Raw genomic sequence first — 16,238 nt, 5'->3', positions numbered from 1 at the left:
TGGTTCCTGTGACTCCTTACGAGATATATTTAGATAATGCATTTACTTCATATTTTGTGGACCGTCCAAGAAAACAGAATACACGACACATGACCTTGGATGAAGTAAATGTAACTTCCAGGAAACCTCAAGGCCAGGAGGAGGAGGAGAGGAGCACGCCCATGCCCTGCCCTGCCCTACCCTGCCCACGAACCCTCAATCTGGTGTTACATGTCCCTAACCATGACCAGGCCTCGCTGCCAAGTACTCAGTGTGAAGCCGAATGGACGTTCTACGGTTACACTCTCATCTTTCATTCATTCCTTAGCATTCAGTGAGCGTGATTGTGGTGTGGTGGTGACGGTGTGGCGGTGGGGTGGTGTGATAGTGTGATGATGTTAGTCTGGCGACCCCGTGGTGTGAGTATGATGAGGAGGCGAGGCAGGCCACAGTCCTAAGCCCCCTTCCCCTTCACACCCAGTCCTCCTATTCATCATCATCCCTTATGAATAACCTTTAGGCATCGTCAGGCTTACAGTGGACCTTGACGCGCTGTCAGGCTTACTGCGAGTATTGTGGGATGTTGCCCAGCTGAAGGGTTATTGTGTGACGTCAGGCTTATTACCAACTATGAGCCATTGCCAAACCTTGTTAGCGATTTTAAAGCATTGTTGTAGTGATAACTAGAGAGAGAGAGAGAGAGAGAGAGAGAGAGAGAGAGAGAGAGAGAGAGAGAGAGAGAGAGAGAGAGAGAGAGAGAGAGAGAGAGAGAGAGAGAGAGAGAGAGAGAGAGAGAGAGAGAGAGAGAGAGAGAGAGAGAGAGAGAGAGAGAGAGAGAGAGAGAGGAGAGAGAGAGAGAGAGAGAGAGAGAGAGAGAGAGAGAGAGAGAGAGAGAGAGAGAGAGAGAGAGAGAGAGAGAGAGAGAGAGAGAGAGAGAGAATGCCTGTGTTCAAAGAAAAGTTGGCTTATTAAAATCCTTTGTGGTAAGTTAACTCGTGGTGTTTACAGCGAGTTCTTTGTCATACAGCAAGTATGCAGTGAACTACTTTTCTAATGAACGGTGTTAGGTAAGATTGCCAATTATGGAGACAGATTAGATATCCAAGTGTGTAGCAACTCTTGAAATGTCATAATAAACTATGGATTGCTTGTCTAAGTTATACATGCCTGATAAGACAAAGGTCAGTTATACAACATCATAAAAGTAATCCAGTTCTAAGCATCGAGGTGGTGCTTGTCCACCTACTCCAGTTACCTAACATTTGTTTCCCGCAGGTCACCTAGAAAGTGACATGGAGCTAGATATCTCTTCATTTTGAGGTCTCTTCAGTCAGAAAGTCATTCATGTAATGTATACAGTAGGGACTCATCGCATAGGTGGTAGTGCCGCACGACATTCTCACTGATCATTTTGATTTTTGTTTTACTCTTCAGTGGCAATGCGGACGCCTTGGTGACTAATTGTCTGCATCATCGATGACTGCCTCACCACAGTTCTGTCAGCATGGCAGGTAACAGGCTTTCTGCAGTGCACCGCGTTTTTTCAATAGGATTAAACGTCTCGTCACACTGCCTCCTTTATTCTCCAAGATGCGTCCTTCGCGGCGGAGCTTCTAAGAAAGAACATCTTCATAATTCATCTCGTCTCTCCATACGTAAGTCGTCGTACGAGTAGATGACGCGTCATCCTTTACCGCAGGAAGAAACGCAGACAGCGTCGGAAGCAAAGGGCAAAGTGTAGGTGATGCGGCCCTGCAGTACTCGCTTGGGTAGCGGCGCCTTGAGCTCACCTTTGACATTCTGGAGGCGACTCCATGGCAACGCGCCGCGGCCCTGTAAGACGCTGAAAAAATTGACAGCGGCAGACGAGGTAGTACAGTGTAAGAATGCAGCACTGCGATTGTGAGAGACACTTCCTTCTTTATATGGCGGTGCGTCATCAAGTCATTGAGGCGTGTCAGGACCAGACCATTGTGTAGCACCAATGACTATTTTCCTTGGTACAAAAGTGGAGAAAACAATCTAAGATCCATGCAGGAACACACTGAACTTCTTATCTTAATGAGAGGTAAGATAACTTCACAGGACTAATGAAGGCTCGCAGAATTATTGTAATATTATCCACTTCCCACACTTTACATCAACTTTTACTTCATTAACTAATTAATGCTTATCAACCTTCAAGCTTTTCCTCACCTTGGCTAACTGAAAAATATGGCTTTGATATTACCTTATTTTTTGCTTTCTTCTTACCTTCATAAAGATCTGTGTGTTGAATGGAAAGTGAGAGAAAGTAGTGTGGCTTTGCAAGAAACGGTACGCAGCAATAAGGAAGAGAGGAGTGTGATCCACGGCCTCTGAAGCCTGATGGGACGGGAGGACAGCTGACGAGCCCTGCATCTGTGTCCATGAGGCATCAGTGGGTTTCGATGGCTCTTTCAGACGAGAGTCGAGCTAACGAAAAGCATGGTCAAGATGTAAAAGGGCCAAGTGTTTATAATTTCACCGAGTAATATCAGAAAGGTAATCCGTGATTGACCATTCTGCTACTGTGCAATAAATATATAAGATATTTTTTGTATTGACTCATTGTGGATGTAGAACAACACCACAGTACTGTTATCCAAGGCTGCGCGACGGCTATGAGGCGGGGCGTGTGTGGGGTGGTCACTCCACCCACACCAGCAAAACCCATGGCACTTTTTTTAGCCATCACCATGTGGCCTCCACAATGCTCCATTTACCACACAATACACACAGTTCTGTACACACTTCACATCAAGTCCATCATGAATTGGTCAGACAACTTTCAAATAAATAACATAAAAATGAAAACACCATTGATCGAAGTACGTCCTTGAAGTCACTTATGGCTGGCTTTGCATAGTACATTATTTTGAAAGAGATGTGTGTAGCAGCTTCATTAATGTCTGTGAGTTGAATCAAAAACGAATCTCAGTCTCAGTACTCACCATGTATGGCAGGTGATTAACAAGGAAGCACAGCGCTGCCACAGCCAGGGTCGTGCCCCAGCGAAAGTCGGAGGCGGGTGTGCGAGGGACGACCCCGGTCCTGTTGACGCCTACATTTTTCTGCAGCCTGCTGGGGAGCGCGGGTGGCGGCCTGTGAGGTGGAGGAGGAGGCACCAAATCCGAAGTTGAAGAAGCGGTCTTTATGGCCCCATGCACCCCTCCCAGCTGTCCCGATGACGCATTGGAGGAGGTTGTGGAGGCTGAGGACGCCGCGGCGTGAAGGGCTGAGTTTTGCCTGCCTCCGCTTGAGCTGGTGGAGGAGTTGGTGGCAGTGATGGGAGCCATGTCAGAGTGAGACAGGGAGAGCTCGGTGCATCCACGCCCTGCCTGCACCACGCCTATGCTCAGTGCCCCGGCCACCACCAGCAGTCCATACACACTCAATACAAACAGGGACAAGCGAATGTGGAGCTCATGGGGCATGAAACTGCAGTGTTCAAACGTGTCTGGAGTGTCAGCTGGACGGGCAAGTATGGACGCCACACCCACTAGGGCGGCGATGGTTGCTAGGACCGCCAAGTGGTAGCGTATCTGATGTCGCCGCACACTGAAGCGGTATTTGTAGGGCCATTGACTGGTTAGGGCACGATCGATCAAGAGCGACGCCACCGTTGCTGCCTGCAGAGTCCGCGTGGCGCTAAGGCTCCAGACGAAGGCTCCACACGCAGCGGCGGATTCTGGTCTCATGAGGCTAAGGAGAGCGAAAGCAAAAACCTGCACCGCCATCAGAAGCTCTTGGACAAACACTGCCAGGAGAAAGAGATCGACGGAACGCCATTGGCGACGGTAGGAATGGAAGACCCCAAGCACCCAGGCGCAGATGAGGAAGATGAGGGGCGCTGCCGCCGACAGCCCTATCCAGCTATAGGTGAGGGCTCGCATGTTGAGGATAAGGGTGGGTCAACGCGGGTCAGCTGTGGCCCCGCCCTGCCGCTCGGTCGGGTCCACCCCGCTCACCGAGACCACCATTTTTTTCTGTCTTCCATGTTAACCCGTAACTACTGTGGTCTACAGCAGGCCATGGTTACTGCCATGAAACAGTTCCTCCCCAGGGACCTCTCACCGTCCACATCACAGAGCACTGGTGTCCAGGAACCTCCAGAGCAGCAGTAAAGGGACGCTTCCGAGCGGATGAGTGTATTAGTGTGCACGCCAATCCAGACAGCTTCAAGGGCACCGCACCACACTTCGTTCTGAAACAAAGAGCCATATATGAGTATAATATGCGCGCGCATACACACACACACACACACACACACACACACACACACACACACACACACACACACACACACACACACACACACACACACGCCTTTATTAGTCGTAGAAGCTTACATAAACTTCATAATGAGATTAGATAATCGAAGAAAGAGCTAAGATATAATTACGACGGGGTGAAAAAGTGACAACCCTCTCTCCCCGCCCCCGAGAAGAGGGACACGAGGCGAGGAGTGTTGCAAGATATAATAATGGAACAATTGAGCAACGAAACCTGTGGCGACACAGGAAGCATCGCGACATTCACATGGAGCCCGTCATTCCCCCTTCCTGCCCTGCGCCGTGCAGTCTTCCGCATGGTGCCGCCATAGTGATGCTCCTCCCCAGGTGTTGCATCAGAAGTTGTGCGTGAAGGCGTGCAAACCCGCGCCGCGTGCTCCACTTGCCGCCCAGTGTTGACACAGGAAAGAGAGAGAGAGAGTATGACGCAGATGTATACAGTACCGACTTCGCCTCGCCGCCCTCCCCTTCCCATCAACGCCTTGGTAAACACGCAGAGGGAATTATACTATAAGTTTATGTAAAGGCGGATGTCTTCATGCGGACTGTAAAATCTAGCGAGTGACGTGTTGGCTAATAATATGCCACAACGAGAACCTGTTCCTCGCAGACACATCTATCCATTACTCCCGCAGGTCGTACATTCTGCCCTCCCTCACCGCCGCCCACATGATGTTAGCGGCGATGCTTAGAATGTCTTCGCCCAGCGCATGAAAATTTACAAAGACAGAGACGTTGATCTATGTGTGGCTGTCATTTTATTTGCCCTTCGTTACCTTTACGTGCTAAATTATCAAAAACGGCTGTCAGTGAAAAGAACTGATGATTATGTTGCACTTCATCCATATGTGATGCTTAATTAAAACGTCACTGATATATGTAACCAAAGAAATACGACTTTCAAAATATAGCGACAGGAAGAAGTGAAGAGAAATGAAAAACGAATGAAAACCAATGACAGGGAGAAAAACACGGAAGAAAAGAACAAAGGAAAAACGAGATTCTTAGTCTCTGGAACCGACAATCGACACAATCGGACCCGCCCACGGCACAGCAGGACTAAAACAACACGCACGCTGTCCAGCCACCAAAGCTACAGTGTGTGGCGGAGACTGAAGAGTACCCCGATAGATGCCGTCAGGTGCGCCATTAATACATCAGTAGCACAAGGAAAAACACACTAGAAATAAATACACTGAGAAGCACATGAGCGAATATCATATGCATGTATTATAATTGAATTTTGAGCAATAATACTAATCAGGGGCCTCTCTAGGGGGCATCCATCCGTGAGGTATATCTTTATTAATTGGATACCTGCACTGGACGGGCGTTGGCCTTAAGAGGTGCTGAATGTGATAAGACCATTACCTTCTGTGATTCTACAACGTCGTTAGTACAAAACTATTTGAATGATGCATCCTGGTTCTGTACCAACGTTCCTGCAACTTAATTAAGAGAGAGAGAGAGAGAGAGAGAGAGAGAGAGAGAGAGAGAGAGAGAATTTTCCCAAGAGGTTGACTGGACGATTCATGGACAGGCAGGATGTGTGCGAGGAGGAACAAAGAGTTGACATTACCATCCTCCTTCTTCTTCTTCTCCTCCTCCTCCTCCTCCTCCTCCTCCTCCTCCTCCTCCTCCTCCTCCTCCTCCTCCTCCTCTTCTCCGTCACTCACATCCCCACTTCTCTCTCACCTCTCTTCCTGTCTCCCTCCCTTCTCCCCTCCATCTGACCCACCTAGCACCCATTTAGCCAACAGAGAAAGCTAAATATTTGTGCATAGGGTCCGCTCGGCAAAACACGCCACCATCACCACCACCACCACTTCTATAACTTTCCACACTCACCGTCACCATGTCTCTAATGCCTAACATAACACTTTTCTCTCCCTATCCGCGTGAAGAGTCATACATGTCCTTTTCAATATGCTCTCTCTCTCGCTCTCGCTCTGAAACTACATCTTTACATCAGAAAGACGGAAGAGAAAATATAGAAGAAAAAATAGATAGTCAATGAATGAAAGAGAGGAAAAAAAGGAAGAGGAAGTAAGTAGATAAGGAAGGGAGTAAGTAAGGGAAAGCGATGTAGTGAGACGGAACAATGGGTGAAAATAATGCTACTTCAGCGGACAGAGAAAACGAGCCACGCCACGGAGCAGGAAACCCACGAATCACCCAAGATAAACACTGGCTTGTCCTTTCGCCGAGAGCGCAACATTCTCACATTCTTGCCACCACTACCTCTTCCTCCTCCTCCTCCTCCGCAGCATTCTCCGTTCCAGTGGTTAGATAAGAAACTTCCCCTCTCTGTGAAAATATAGCGATCCCGGGACTACTAACTCAAATGTGGGACTTACGTGTGTGTTTTCGCCATTCAATAGCGTCGAGGGATCCCTTGTGAGTGTTATGAGTGTGGTGTGTGTGTACCAGTTGTCTGCGTGGGAGTGGAAGCAGGGAGCGGAGCAGGTTGTTATTCAATCAAAACACACACACACACACACACACACACACACACACACACACACACACACACACACACACACACACACACACACACACACACACACACACACACACGCAGCACCTTTTCCATCTGTCATTCCAACAAGTGACAGTGAAAGACATCAAGCTCAGCAAACATTTTCAGTCACGCTCGTGCAGTTTTCAAACATATACACCACCAGCCACAGACGAAACACTCCTGCCAGTACACCAAAACCTGCTGCCGTGAACTTGAGAGTACGAAAGTCACACCCTTAACTTTCATGCTTAAGTAGAAATCTCTGTAACCGCTGTTGTTTTTTTCATTCTTTACCACGCTATATCGCAACGAGAGATGAGCAGCGCCTTTCTCCTCCAGTCTCCTCCTCACACAGAAGCACTAGCGAACCCTTCATCCTCGCAGTCCCCAGTACCTTGGCCCCTGCTACGTTAAATCCCCCTCGCTGTGACTCCAGACAGCCGGCGAGACTCTCAAACAATAGGAGGCAATTCGGCAGCTCCTTGAGAGGCTGACCTCAGAGTGAAAGGTCGCTGAGGTTTGTGCCACTACTAGGAACGGTTTCAAGGAGGGAAGGCAACCGCTCCCGGGGATTCGTGAGCCAGCCCAAGGTCTTCCCACACCTCAGGAAGAAGATAGAGGGAGTGAATGAAAATGAAAAATATTCTGTTACTGTGAACACCTGCAAAAAAGAAGAGGAATGGAACGGAAAGGCATGCGTGGGGAATGGAAAGTGAATTGTAAAAAGGTATATATGGTGACGGACGGAGCAGCGGCAAAAAAAAGGGCTGAAAAGAAAGGAGAAACCGCACCGTAGTGAATGGAGCAGAGAACATAAAGAAACAGAGAGAGAGAGAGAGAGAGAGAGAGAGAGAGAGAGAGAGAGAACAACAATGGTAAAACGAACTGTGCATACTCATAGAAGGCACACGTGTTTTGGCAATGCTCAATGGGCAAACGGAATAGTGCAGTGAAGAAAAAGGGGGTGGCGCCTGACAAAAGGCGGGAGGCAGAGCAAAAAAAGGAAGAGGTCGAAAGAAATACATAGAGATAGATAACCTATGCCTGTCCATTCATAGCGAGGATGCCTTACTGCTGTGGGTAGACTGCTTACGTTGGAAAATTAACATAGTACGGATGGTTATGGAGATGAAAAAGGAAGGGAAGGAAAAAAATAAGAGATGAATAAGCTACGAAGGATAAAGGAAGAGGAAGAAAGAAGGAGTAACGAAGAGAGATGTTAGAGATAAGAAAGAAGTATTTATCGTTGGAAAATGAGAAAAATATATATATGAAAGATGAATGAATGAGGAATGGTAAAGATCTGATATGAAAAGGAAGGGAAGAAGGAGAGAGAAGAAGTAATGAAAAGAGATGCTGTACATGAGAAAGAGGTATTTGTCGCTGGAAAAAAAGAAAATATGAGATGAATAAACAACAAATGGTAAAGGTTTGATAGGAAAAGGAAGGAAAGAGAGAGTAAAAAAATTAAGAAGAGAGATGCTAGAAATGAGAGAGATATCTATCGTTAAAAGAACAAAAATATGAGAAATGAATAAATATGGAATGGTAAAGGTCTAGTATGGAAAGGAAGAGAGAGAGAGAGAGAGAGAGAGAGAGAGAGAGAGAGAGAGAGAGAGAGAGAGAGAGAGAGTAAAGAAGTGAGGTATTAGAGATGATCAATGGGTATTTATCCCCACAAATCAACAAGACTGTCGTGGCTACCGAGGTCACAAGGTCATCGTCAGCCTCACGACGTTATCATCTACGCACCTCTTCCTGCTCCTCCCCTTTCTACCTCTCATTTCACCTGTTCTCCTTGTTTCATCCTCTTCCTTTCATCTTACTTCTTCCTCTTACTTACTCTTCCTTCTCCATCCTTTTTTTTCTACTTCCTCTGTTCGTCATCTTCGTTCTCTCACACTTCCTTTTCTGTTGCGTGTTTTTCTCTTCCACTTTTCCTCGTTGTCATCCTGTTTATCATACTCCTCTACCACCCTGCTATTATCTACTCAAGTTTCCCTTTCTCCTGTCTGTTAGCTTTCCTTTCTCTTCCGTCGTGCTTTGCTTCTACGCTCTTGTTCTTACGCATTTCCTATTCTACTACCTGGTAACATCACACACACTCTCTCTCACACACACACACGTACATTCTCGCCTGCCCGCATCGCTTGTGCTCAACGACGCATGTAGGAAACTCTGTGGCTCCTTGTGTCACCTGAGTATTGCTGAGGCCTCGTCCTGCCCTTGTTGGGAGGAATATCAATGCTACTGGTCTTGAAATCACAGGTAGCTGGGGTTGGGGGATAGGGTGACTTGACTTCATTCAAGAGGGAGGTTTCAAGATATTTATCCCTGTCCTTAGGCTGATTTCTTCGGCTTTGTAAGGAAACTGGTGACTGAGTGGGTCTTTTTTTTTCTTTATATTTTTGTTGCCCTTGGCCAATCCTCATCTCTTACTTAAATAAAAGGATGTGTGTGTGTGTGTGTGTGTGTGTGTGTGTGTGTGTGTGTGTGTGTGTGTGTGTGTGTGTGTGTGTGTGTGTGTGTGTGTGTGTGTGTGTGTGTGGTTTCTTCTCTACCAATCGAGACGACTCACTTTACCTTTCACTTCTGCCCCCACAGTTTTCTTAACATCCTTTTTTCCCACCCTCCTCCTCCTCCTCCTCCTCCTCCTCCTCCTCCTCCTCCTCCTCCTCCTCCTCCTCACTTATCCACAAGCGGGAGGAGGCAATCAGAGGCAGCTTCCCCCGGGCATCAATCCGTCACGTTTCACCTCAATTACTGAACTTCCCCGTCGCCGCCATCGCCGCCGCTCTCGTTATGGATGATTGCCTGGCTCCTGCTCCTCCTCAGGCGCCACCACTCCTACCTCGTGACTCGGCGCCAATCAGAACAGTAATACTAAAGCCGGACAAGCCTTAACTCATGTTTTTTGACGTTGGTTATTGAGGTACACGAGGGTTTAGTCAAATTCTGAATAATTATAGATGGTCCGCAGGCTTGTTCGGTCCGCAATCTTCCTCTTTTCGAAAATAAATGGTTTCAAATGCGGCAGTAATGAATTTGTAGTTACTTTCACTTGGGAGGAAAATTACACTGAAGATAGACATGGCCGAGGAGGAGCAGAGGAAAGTGGAGAAGGAAGAGGAAGAGGAGGAGGAGGAGGAGGAGATGGAGGGTTGTGGTAGTGAAGGGAACGTTAGGGTGTGGCGCTGAGACGGGGCATGAGAAGAGCAATGAGTTGACGGAGCCGCAGAGACGTAACCAGCCAAGCCCTCATGCCTGTGCCCTCTATTAAAGACACACGAAACCTTTGATCACGCGCCTTTCTCCCACTGAATGTAATGCTTTGGCTTACGTTTATTACCTACTAGATAAGGCGATTTCCCCGCCTGGCTGGCTGCCTGTCGAGAGGCGACCGTGGGGACTGGAAAGTAATGGAGAAAGGGGAGGAAGCGGAGAGGGAAAAGTGTACTGCGATAGAAACACGTAATTTTTCATCCAACCTCAGAATTTCTACTCTCGCTGTCTTCATACGTGCGGCACAATGGGCAACTCTTAGACCGCTACAGCAAAAGACAAGAAAGAGATTGGAGGAATTGCATCACGATATAGAAACTCCTAGCGTAACTCTTTCAGTACTTGGGCGCATTTTTACTATGAGTTTTAGATATGATTTGACGATTTTATTTATATTAGGAAAGGTCTATGGTGGTCGGAAGATTGATGGCCAGAGTCCTCACCATTTTAATCCCAACATGAACTTCTGAAGCTGCATAATATCGCCAAAAGGTAAGCAGAATAAATATGAAAACGTGTCATGGTACTGTAGGGGTTAATCCTCAGCTTAATCCTTATACTCGCTCCCGGGAAAGCAGAAGGAATAGAGAAAAAGAAGCGAGATAGAAAGAATGAAACTAATACTGTAATGAAAAATCGCACCATGATATGGAAACTCGTGTATCACCATAATTTTTTCCCATACCATACTAAAGACAGAAAACGCGAAACAGACAGAAGAAACGAATATTATAATGTCAAAAAGTATCGGAATAATTGGATCACGTAATGGAAACTCAAATATTATCTCAATCCTTCGCCATTATCTTATTTGCACCAATGAAAACTAAAAAGACAAAAAGGAAAAACGAAAATTAGAAACACAGAAGAAACGAACACTGCAATGTTATCTAAATTTACGTTCATAGCTACCACTATAATCACCCTTATCTCCGTGTTCACATCGCCGCGTACGAAAACCTACTTACGTAACATCCTAATTGACGATCAGATAATAGCAAGCACGTTAAAGGAGAGGAAAATAAATAGCACAAAGGTACAATTATCCATTTAGTTGGGAGGCAGGTAATCGTGATGTCGGATGAAAGTGAAACCGTTATAGCTTATTCTCGTCTTTCGTGCCTATGATCATTAGAGAGAGAGAGAGAGAGAGAGAGAGAGTATAGTCGGTCTACTCTAAAGTGGTTCCTAGGTCTCAGTCTGAATAGTGTTCCAGGGAATGCGTGGTTGTCTTGAGGAAACTCGTGAGCTATCCTTGTAATAAGTGCGTTGATCAACAGAAAACAAGTATTATTCACATCAAACCAATTACGTTATCAATAGGCTACAATATATTTCAGATCCAGGAGTCATGTTAGAGTAGACATACTATAATATCGAGCTGCTCCCACTACAACCCCTCCTTCAAGTTCTCAGTTCCCTGTACCGGACTGAGTGTTGATGAGAAGCTTTCTAATGACACACACACACAGGAAGCACAACTATCTCCTCTGACTGGCTGGTTATCGCTGCTATTGCCTACACTCCCACCCCTTCAGAATACAATTTCTAACTCATTTATCTATTCCCTTTGCTGGTCCCTTATAATGTGACACTCCTCGTTTATATATTTCTTTTTTGTTAGTCCATGTGTCACGAGGCGCTGGCAAGGTGCGTGTCATGACTGTAAGGAAATTCATAAAGGAGAAGCTATAAACGTTTTGTGTGTGTGTGTGTGTGTGTGTGTGTGTGTGTGTGTGTGTGTGTGTGTGTTTTTTTTTTTTTGTTTGTTCATCTGTCATAACTCCATAAATGTTCTAATCTCTCTCTCTCTCTCTCTCTCTCTCTCTCTCTCTCTCTCTCTCTCTCTCTCTCTCTCTCTCTCTCTCTCTCTCTCTCTCTCTCTCTCTCTCTCTCTCTCTCTCTCTCTCTCCTGATCATCATTTCTCCCTCCATTATTCCCCTTGATGGATGACCCAGCAGCTCCATCTCAAAGAGGACGACTCGCATGTTAATCACTATGACAGGGCTTCCTCTTTTATGTCTAGTAATGATTTTTCACACCTTTGCCCGAAGCGAGATGCCACGAAGTTAAGTAGACGCTGCCAGATACACGTTAGCGATCAAAGCCTTGCCCTACACTCCTTTCTCTTAGCGGAAGCGTATTATGGAACTTGAGTGTAAAGGAAGGGAACATCAGCGAGTACCGGGTGATTTATATCTACTCTATTGCTACTATCACTCAAGCTCGCTACGGAAGCCTTTTAATACACCATTATTGTGTGTATCAAAGAGTAACCATCGTATACTTGACTCTTACCGCCAGAAGCATGAAATATTTGCAACACTTGAGGCTCCCCAGGCCACGTCAACTCACAAGACGATCCTGCGTCCTGACACCACTGATGACACGAGAGCTCAGCAGTCTACCGTGTGTGTGTGTGTGTGTGTGTGTAGATACCATAATTGTTTCACTATGCCATCAGCGGAGCATCGTAATTATAGGTGTGGTATTTAGTGATAGCATCATTATTTTGGTTGTCGAGTGATTGATCTACTTCCGCCGAAGAAACTGACACACAGGCGAGCTTTATTTACTTTCCTCTGTGTGTGTGTGTGTGTGTGTGTGTGTGTGTGTGTGTGTGTGTGTGTGTGTGTGTGTGTGTGTGTGTGTGTGTGTGTGTGTGTGTGTGGCGTCCCCAAGGATGCCGACCCAGCTTTGTCTGCGGTTACCTAATCATGTGACCGCCCCAGATGGAAGGCTTTGCGTCGCCCGGGGCAGGAGTTAGCGGGTGGCTGTTACGGACGAGCAGTCGTGTCCATGCCAGTAAACGAGGCGTGACATGTTTGACAATCGGTATGTGCTGCAGCCGGTAGCGAAGAATGAATGACTGTTGCGAGGCGAGGAAATGTGTTAATTTTGTAGTTTGTCGCAGTTGCTGAGGTATTTTTCCGTGCAATTTATCTGAGTCCTCCATGCTTCGATAAATCTGAGAATTGAATAGCATGGAACTAGCGGGTCAGATGCACCAGTAACAAGTATCGCCACAAAATTTAGTGAAACGTTTCGAACATTTTAGAATATATCAGTTCTCTTCGTGGCAGGTGTACGTAATTAAGCATTCCAGATATGAGATTCAATAGTACAAAACGTCTATTTACTTTCCTAAGCCACGTATAAGTGAAACATTTTTAACATTTTGCAGCTTATAACGTTACTTACTTAGACAACTACATAACATAATCGAGTCGTGGCACGCATCTCTTCTAAGGATGTACTCTGTATATAACCGAAAACTTCACCAGTAAAAAAAAAACACAATAATGGCAGTGAGGTAGAAATGTTGACGGGATGAAGGAAGGGCGAGCGACATCAGACATACTCGTAATGCAGAACGGGAGAAACACAATACTTCCAGCACTGATAAACTCTCTCCGCGTGTGTATGTGTGTGTGTGTGTGTGTACAACTTCCTGACCACACCTTCGAACAGGCAGGATGAGGGTCGTCAAGTTCATGATTTCTTTTCCTATCTCGTACCGTCTTAGGAAATGAGATTGTTACTTTTTTTTTTTTTTTTTTTTATTCTTTGTAAGGTTTGGCTACTGCACAAGAGAGAGAGAGAGAGAGAGAGAGAGAGAGAGAGAGAGAGAGAGAATTATCACCATCAAAGTTCACTCACATATAAAACCGAATCAGTCTGAAACTTTTTGTGATTCCGTGACTGGCTCGGTGGGTGTCGGTGTGCCTGCGGAGTCGTGGGAGGCTTGTGACACCATTATGGGGCTTCACACTTTCACTTCCTCTCGCCGTGCTGCACCTATTGGCTATTTTCCCCTCACTTTCCTCTTTTTCTTCCACCCGTGCAACATGTGTTATCATTATTCAAGTTTTTTCTGTTTGTTTTCCTTATGTTAATCTCTTCCGGCTGGTAACTCGTGGTGAACAGGTTAGTAGCGTTGGTTAGTTGTTATTGATAGTGCTATATGAAAGTGTATTTTTGTTATGGTTATTTGATCAATGTATAAGTTGTTTTTACTTTCCTTTGTCGTGTTTATATTTATCATGTAATGTTTTTTTTTTTTTTTTTTTTCTTTTTACTCGATCCTGAGACGTGACCCGTTGCAGATTTACATACAAAGAGAGAAAAACTGGAGGGGGGTGTTTTAGAAGTGAAGCCACGAGTCTCTATTGTTGGTAAGCAGCGGCCAGCAGAGCATTGTTAGGTGCTGTGCCATCAACCACGCCACTCTTCAGGCTGGTTATTTTCCACTCCCTAGCACATCCACAGCCTCCTCCCTCCTCCTCCACCACCACCGCCACCACCACACCCACAACACCATTAGGGCTGAACACTTTCACTATGCCACTCACATGCAACGCCATCCCAGCCCACATCATTATTAATTGGCCGTGTTGCCCTTTGCTGCCGCCCACACCCTCGCCACGCCAAGTTAGATCTCACACAGCCACCGCGATGCACCACACGCCTTGCAGCTCCCGGGCCTGTAGTCTGAAACACTCCTGCCCGCATATCCTCTACTTCTGCTCTAATTGAAGTGGCACGAATTTTTTTAGTGTTTTTCGTAGTTCTAGTGGCAAATCAACAATATTTCTACTTTATGAACAGGGGTAACTCTCTAGAGATCACGATTAATCATTTATGTGGGCTCTGGAAATAGTCATGGTGAGATGGCAGTGTTTCAAGAGTGACTCGCAACATAGGAGACCCGTCCCCCGTACCTTGCAAACTCATCACCTGCAGTTCCTCGTGACATGCACACCTTTCCCGCATCACCTTAGTCTTCCTCTTCTTTCCTCACATTAAACTTCACACGAACACTCTGAATTCTGTTTTTATCATACAAACACGCACATACACAAAAAAGGTGAACATTAGAGAAGATCTGCCTGTACTTAGTGTAAAAATTATTCTCACTACACCGCTATTCAGTGGCTATATGATATTGCCTCGTGTGTATAGGTCACGTACTAACAAAGGGGTAAAAAATCGCAGCGTGAAAGTGTTGCTGTGACCTCGAGAGCGGCGCAACGTAATGAAGGTGGGACAGCGGGAGGGGGACGGGCGGCATGGGCATGTTTGGGCGCTGGGCACATGGCGTGGAGAAGGGCAGGGGTGAGGCACACTGGGTCACTCTTAACGCTATAGAAGGAGAGAGAGAGAGAGAGAGAGAGAGAAATACATTGATAGCAAGAGACAGGAAGGAGATATCTGCTATAAGAGGAAACGTTAATCTCAGCTCATTGAACAAAAGAGCTCTCGAACAAGAAAAACGTGTACATATAAGTATATTATCTTGCTCGTTCGAATTCTCTTTCATACAAGTGAGATTTATAACAAAATTATATACAAGGGGGAAAAAGTGTGCGAAAGCGGTAGGTACTTCAAAGCACAGCAAAAAACATCGTAAACGCTTCATTAAATGCAATGAACCATGATTCACTGTAACGTCATGCTTTCACTGCTTCAATTTTCTTCTTTCTCTCTCAAGTGAATGAAGATGCACATCGTGAATTCGATTTGGGATAAGAGAGAGAGAGAGAGAGAGAGAGAGAGAGAGAGAGAGAGAGAGAGAGAGAGAGAGAGAGAGAGAGAGAGAGAGAGAGAGAGAGAGAGAGAGAGAGATTGACTAATAATGTAGACAAAAATAAAAGACTAACAGATGGACAGAGACAGAGAATCACCCCTTTCCCTCTCATGAAAACACCTACTTGTGGGCAGAAAAAAATGTGACCGTGTTTGTTTTTGTCCATGTGGTAACCCTCGTGTCAAGGCAGCCGCGCACCTCCCCAACCCTCGCCCATCTCGCCCCGGCCTTGTTTGCCCCCTACTCCCAATCCCTCCCTCCTCCCTTTCTTCGACCGCTGACCTCTGACCCCGCAGCCACTCAGCATCAAGAAGCATATCATTATTAGTGTACAGTTCATTACCTGACTGAAACACACACACACACACACACACACACACACACACACACACACACACACACACACACACACATTCTTGATTCCACTAGAGAAAAATAAAAACTGGTCGGGTAGCAGTACAGCTGTTCTCACGCTCGTTTCCGATCATAAAACCTTTTCGTCCGACATATTCACAAGTCATTTCGCCAACTAGAAAGTACCGACCGTGGCATCTC

General features: G+C 46.1%; 2 protein-coding genes across 3 annotated transcripts in view; one reads left to right on the top strand and one right to left on the bottom strand.

Moving 5' to 3' along the window:
• The window catches only part of LOC123504067, a 43,704-nt gene that overhangs the window by 5,965 nt on the left and 21,501 nt on the right, over positions 1-16,238 (top strand). The gene's annotated exons all lie outside the window — the stretch shown is intronic.
• The window catches only part of LOC123503973, an 82,982-nt gene that overhangs the window by 52,224 nt on the left and 14,520 nt on the right, over positions 1-16,238 (bottom strand). For both annotated transcript variants that reach the window (XM_045254144.1, XM_045254143.1), the window contains exon 2: positions 2,952-4,204. In XM_045254144.1, the coding sequence (XP_045110079.1) occupies positions 2,952-3,893 (942 nt within the window). In that variant the 5' untranslated portion in view covers positions 3,894-4,204. The remainder of the gene's footprint in view (positions 1-2,951; positions 4,205-16,238) is intronic.

Source organism: Portunus trituberculatus, chromosome 15, assembly GCF_017591435.1.
Source record: "Portunus trituberculatus isolate SZX2019 chromosome 15, ASM1759143v1, whole genome shotgun sequence".
Taxonomy (NCBI): domain Eukaryota; kingdom Metazoa; phylum Arthropoda; class Malacostraca; order Decapoda; family Portunidae; genus Portunus; species Portunus trituberculatus.
The sequence above is the reverse complement of the archived record's forward strand: the minus strand, read 5'-3'. Positions and strand labels throughout refer to the sequence as shown.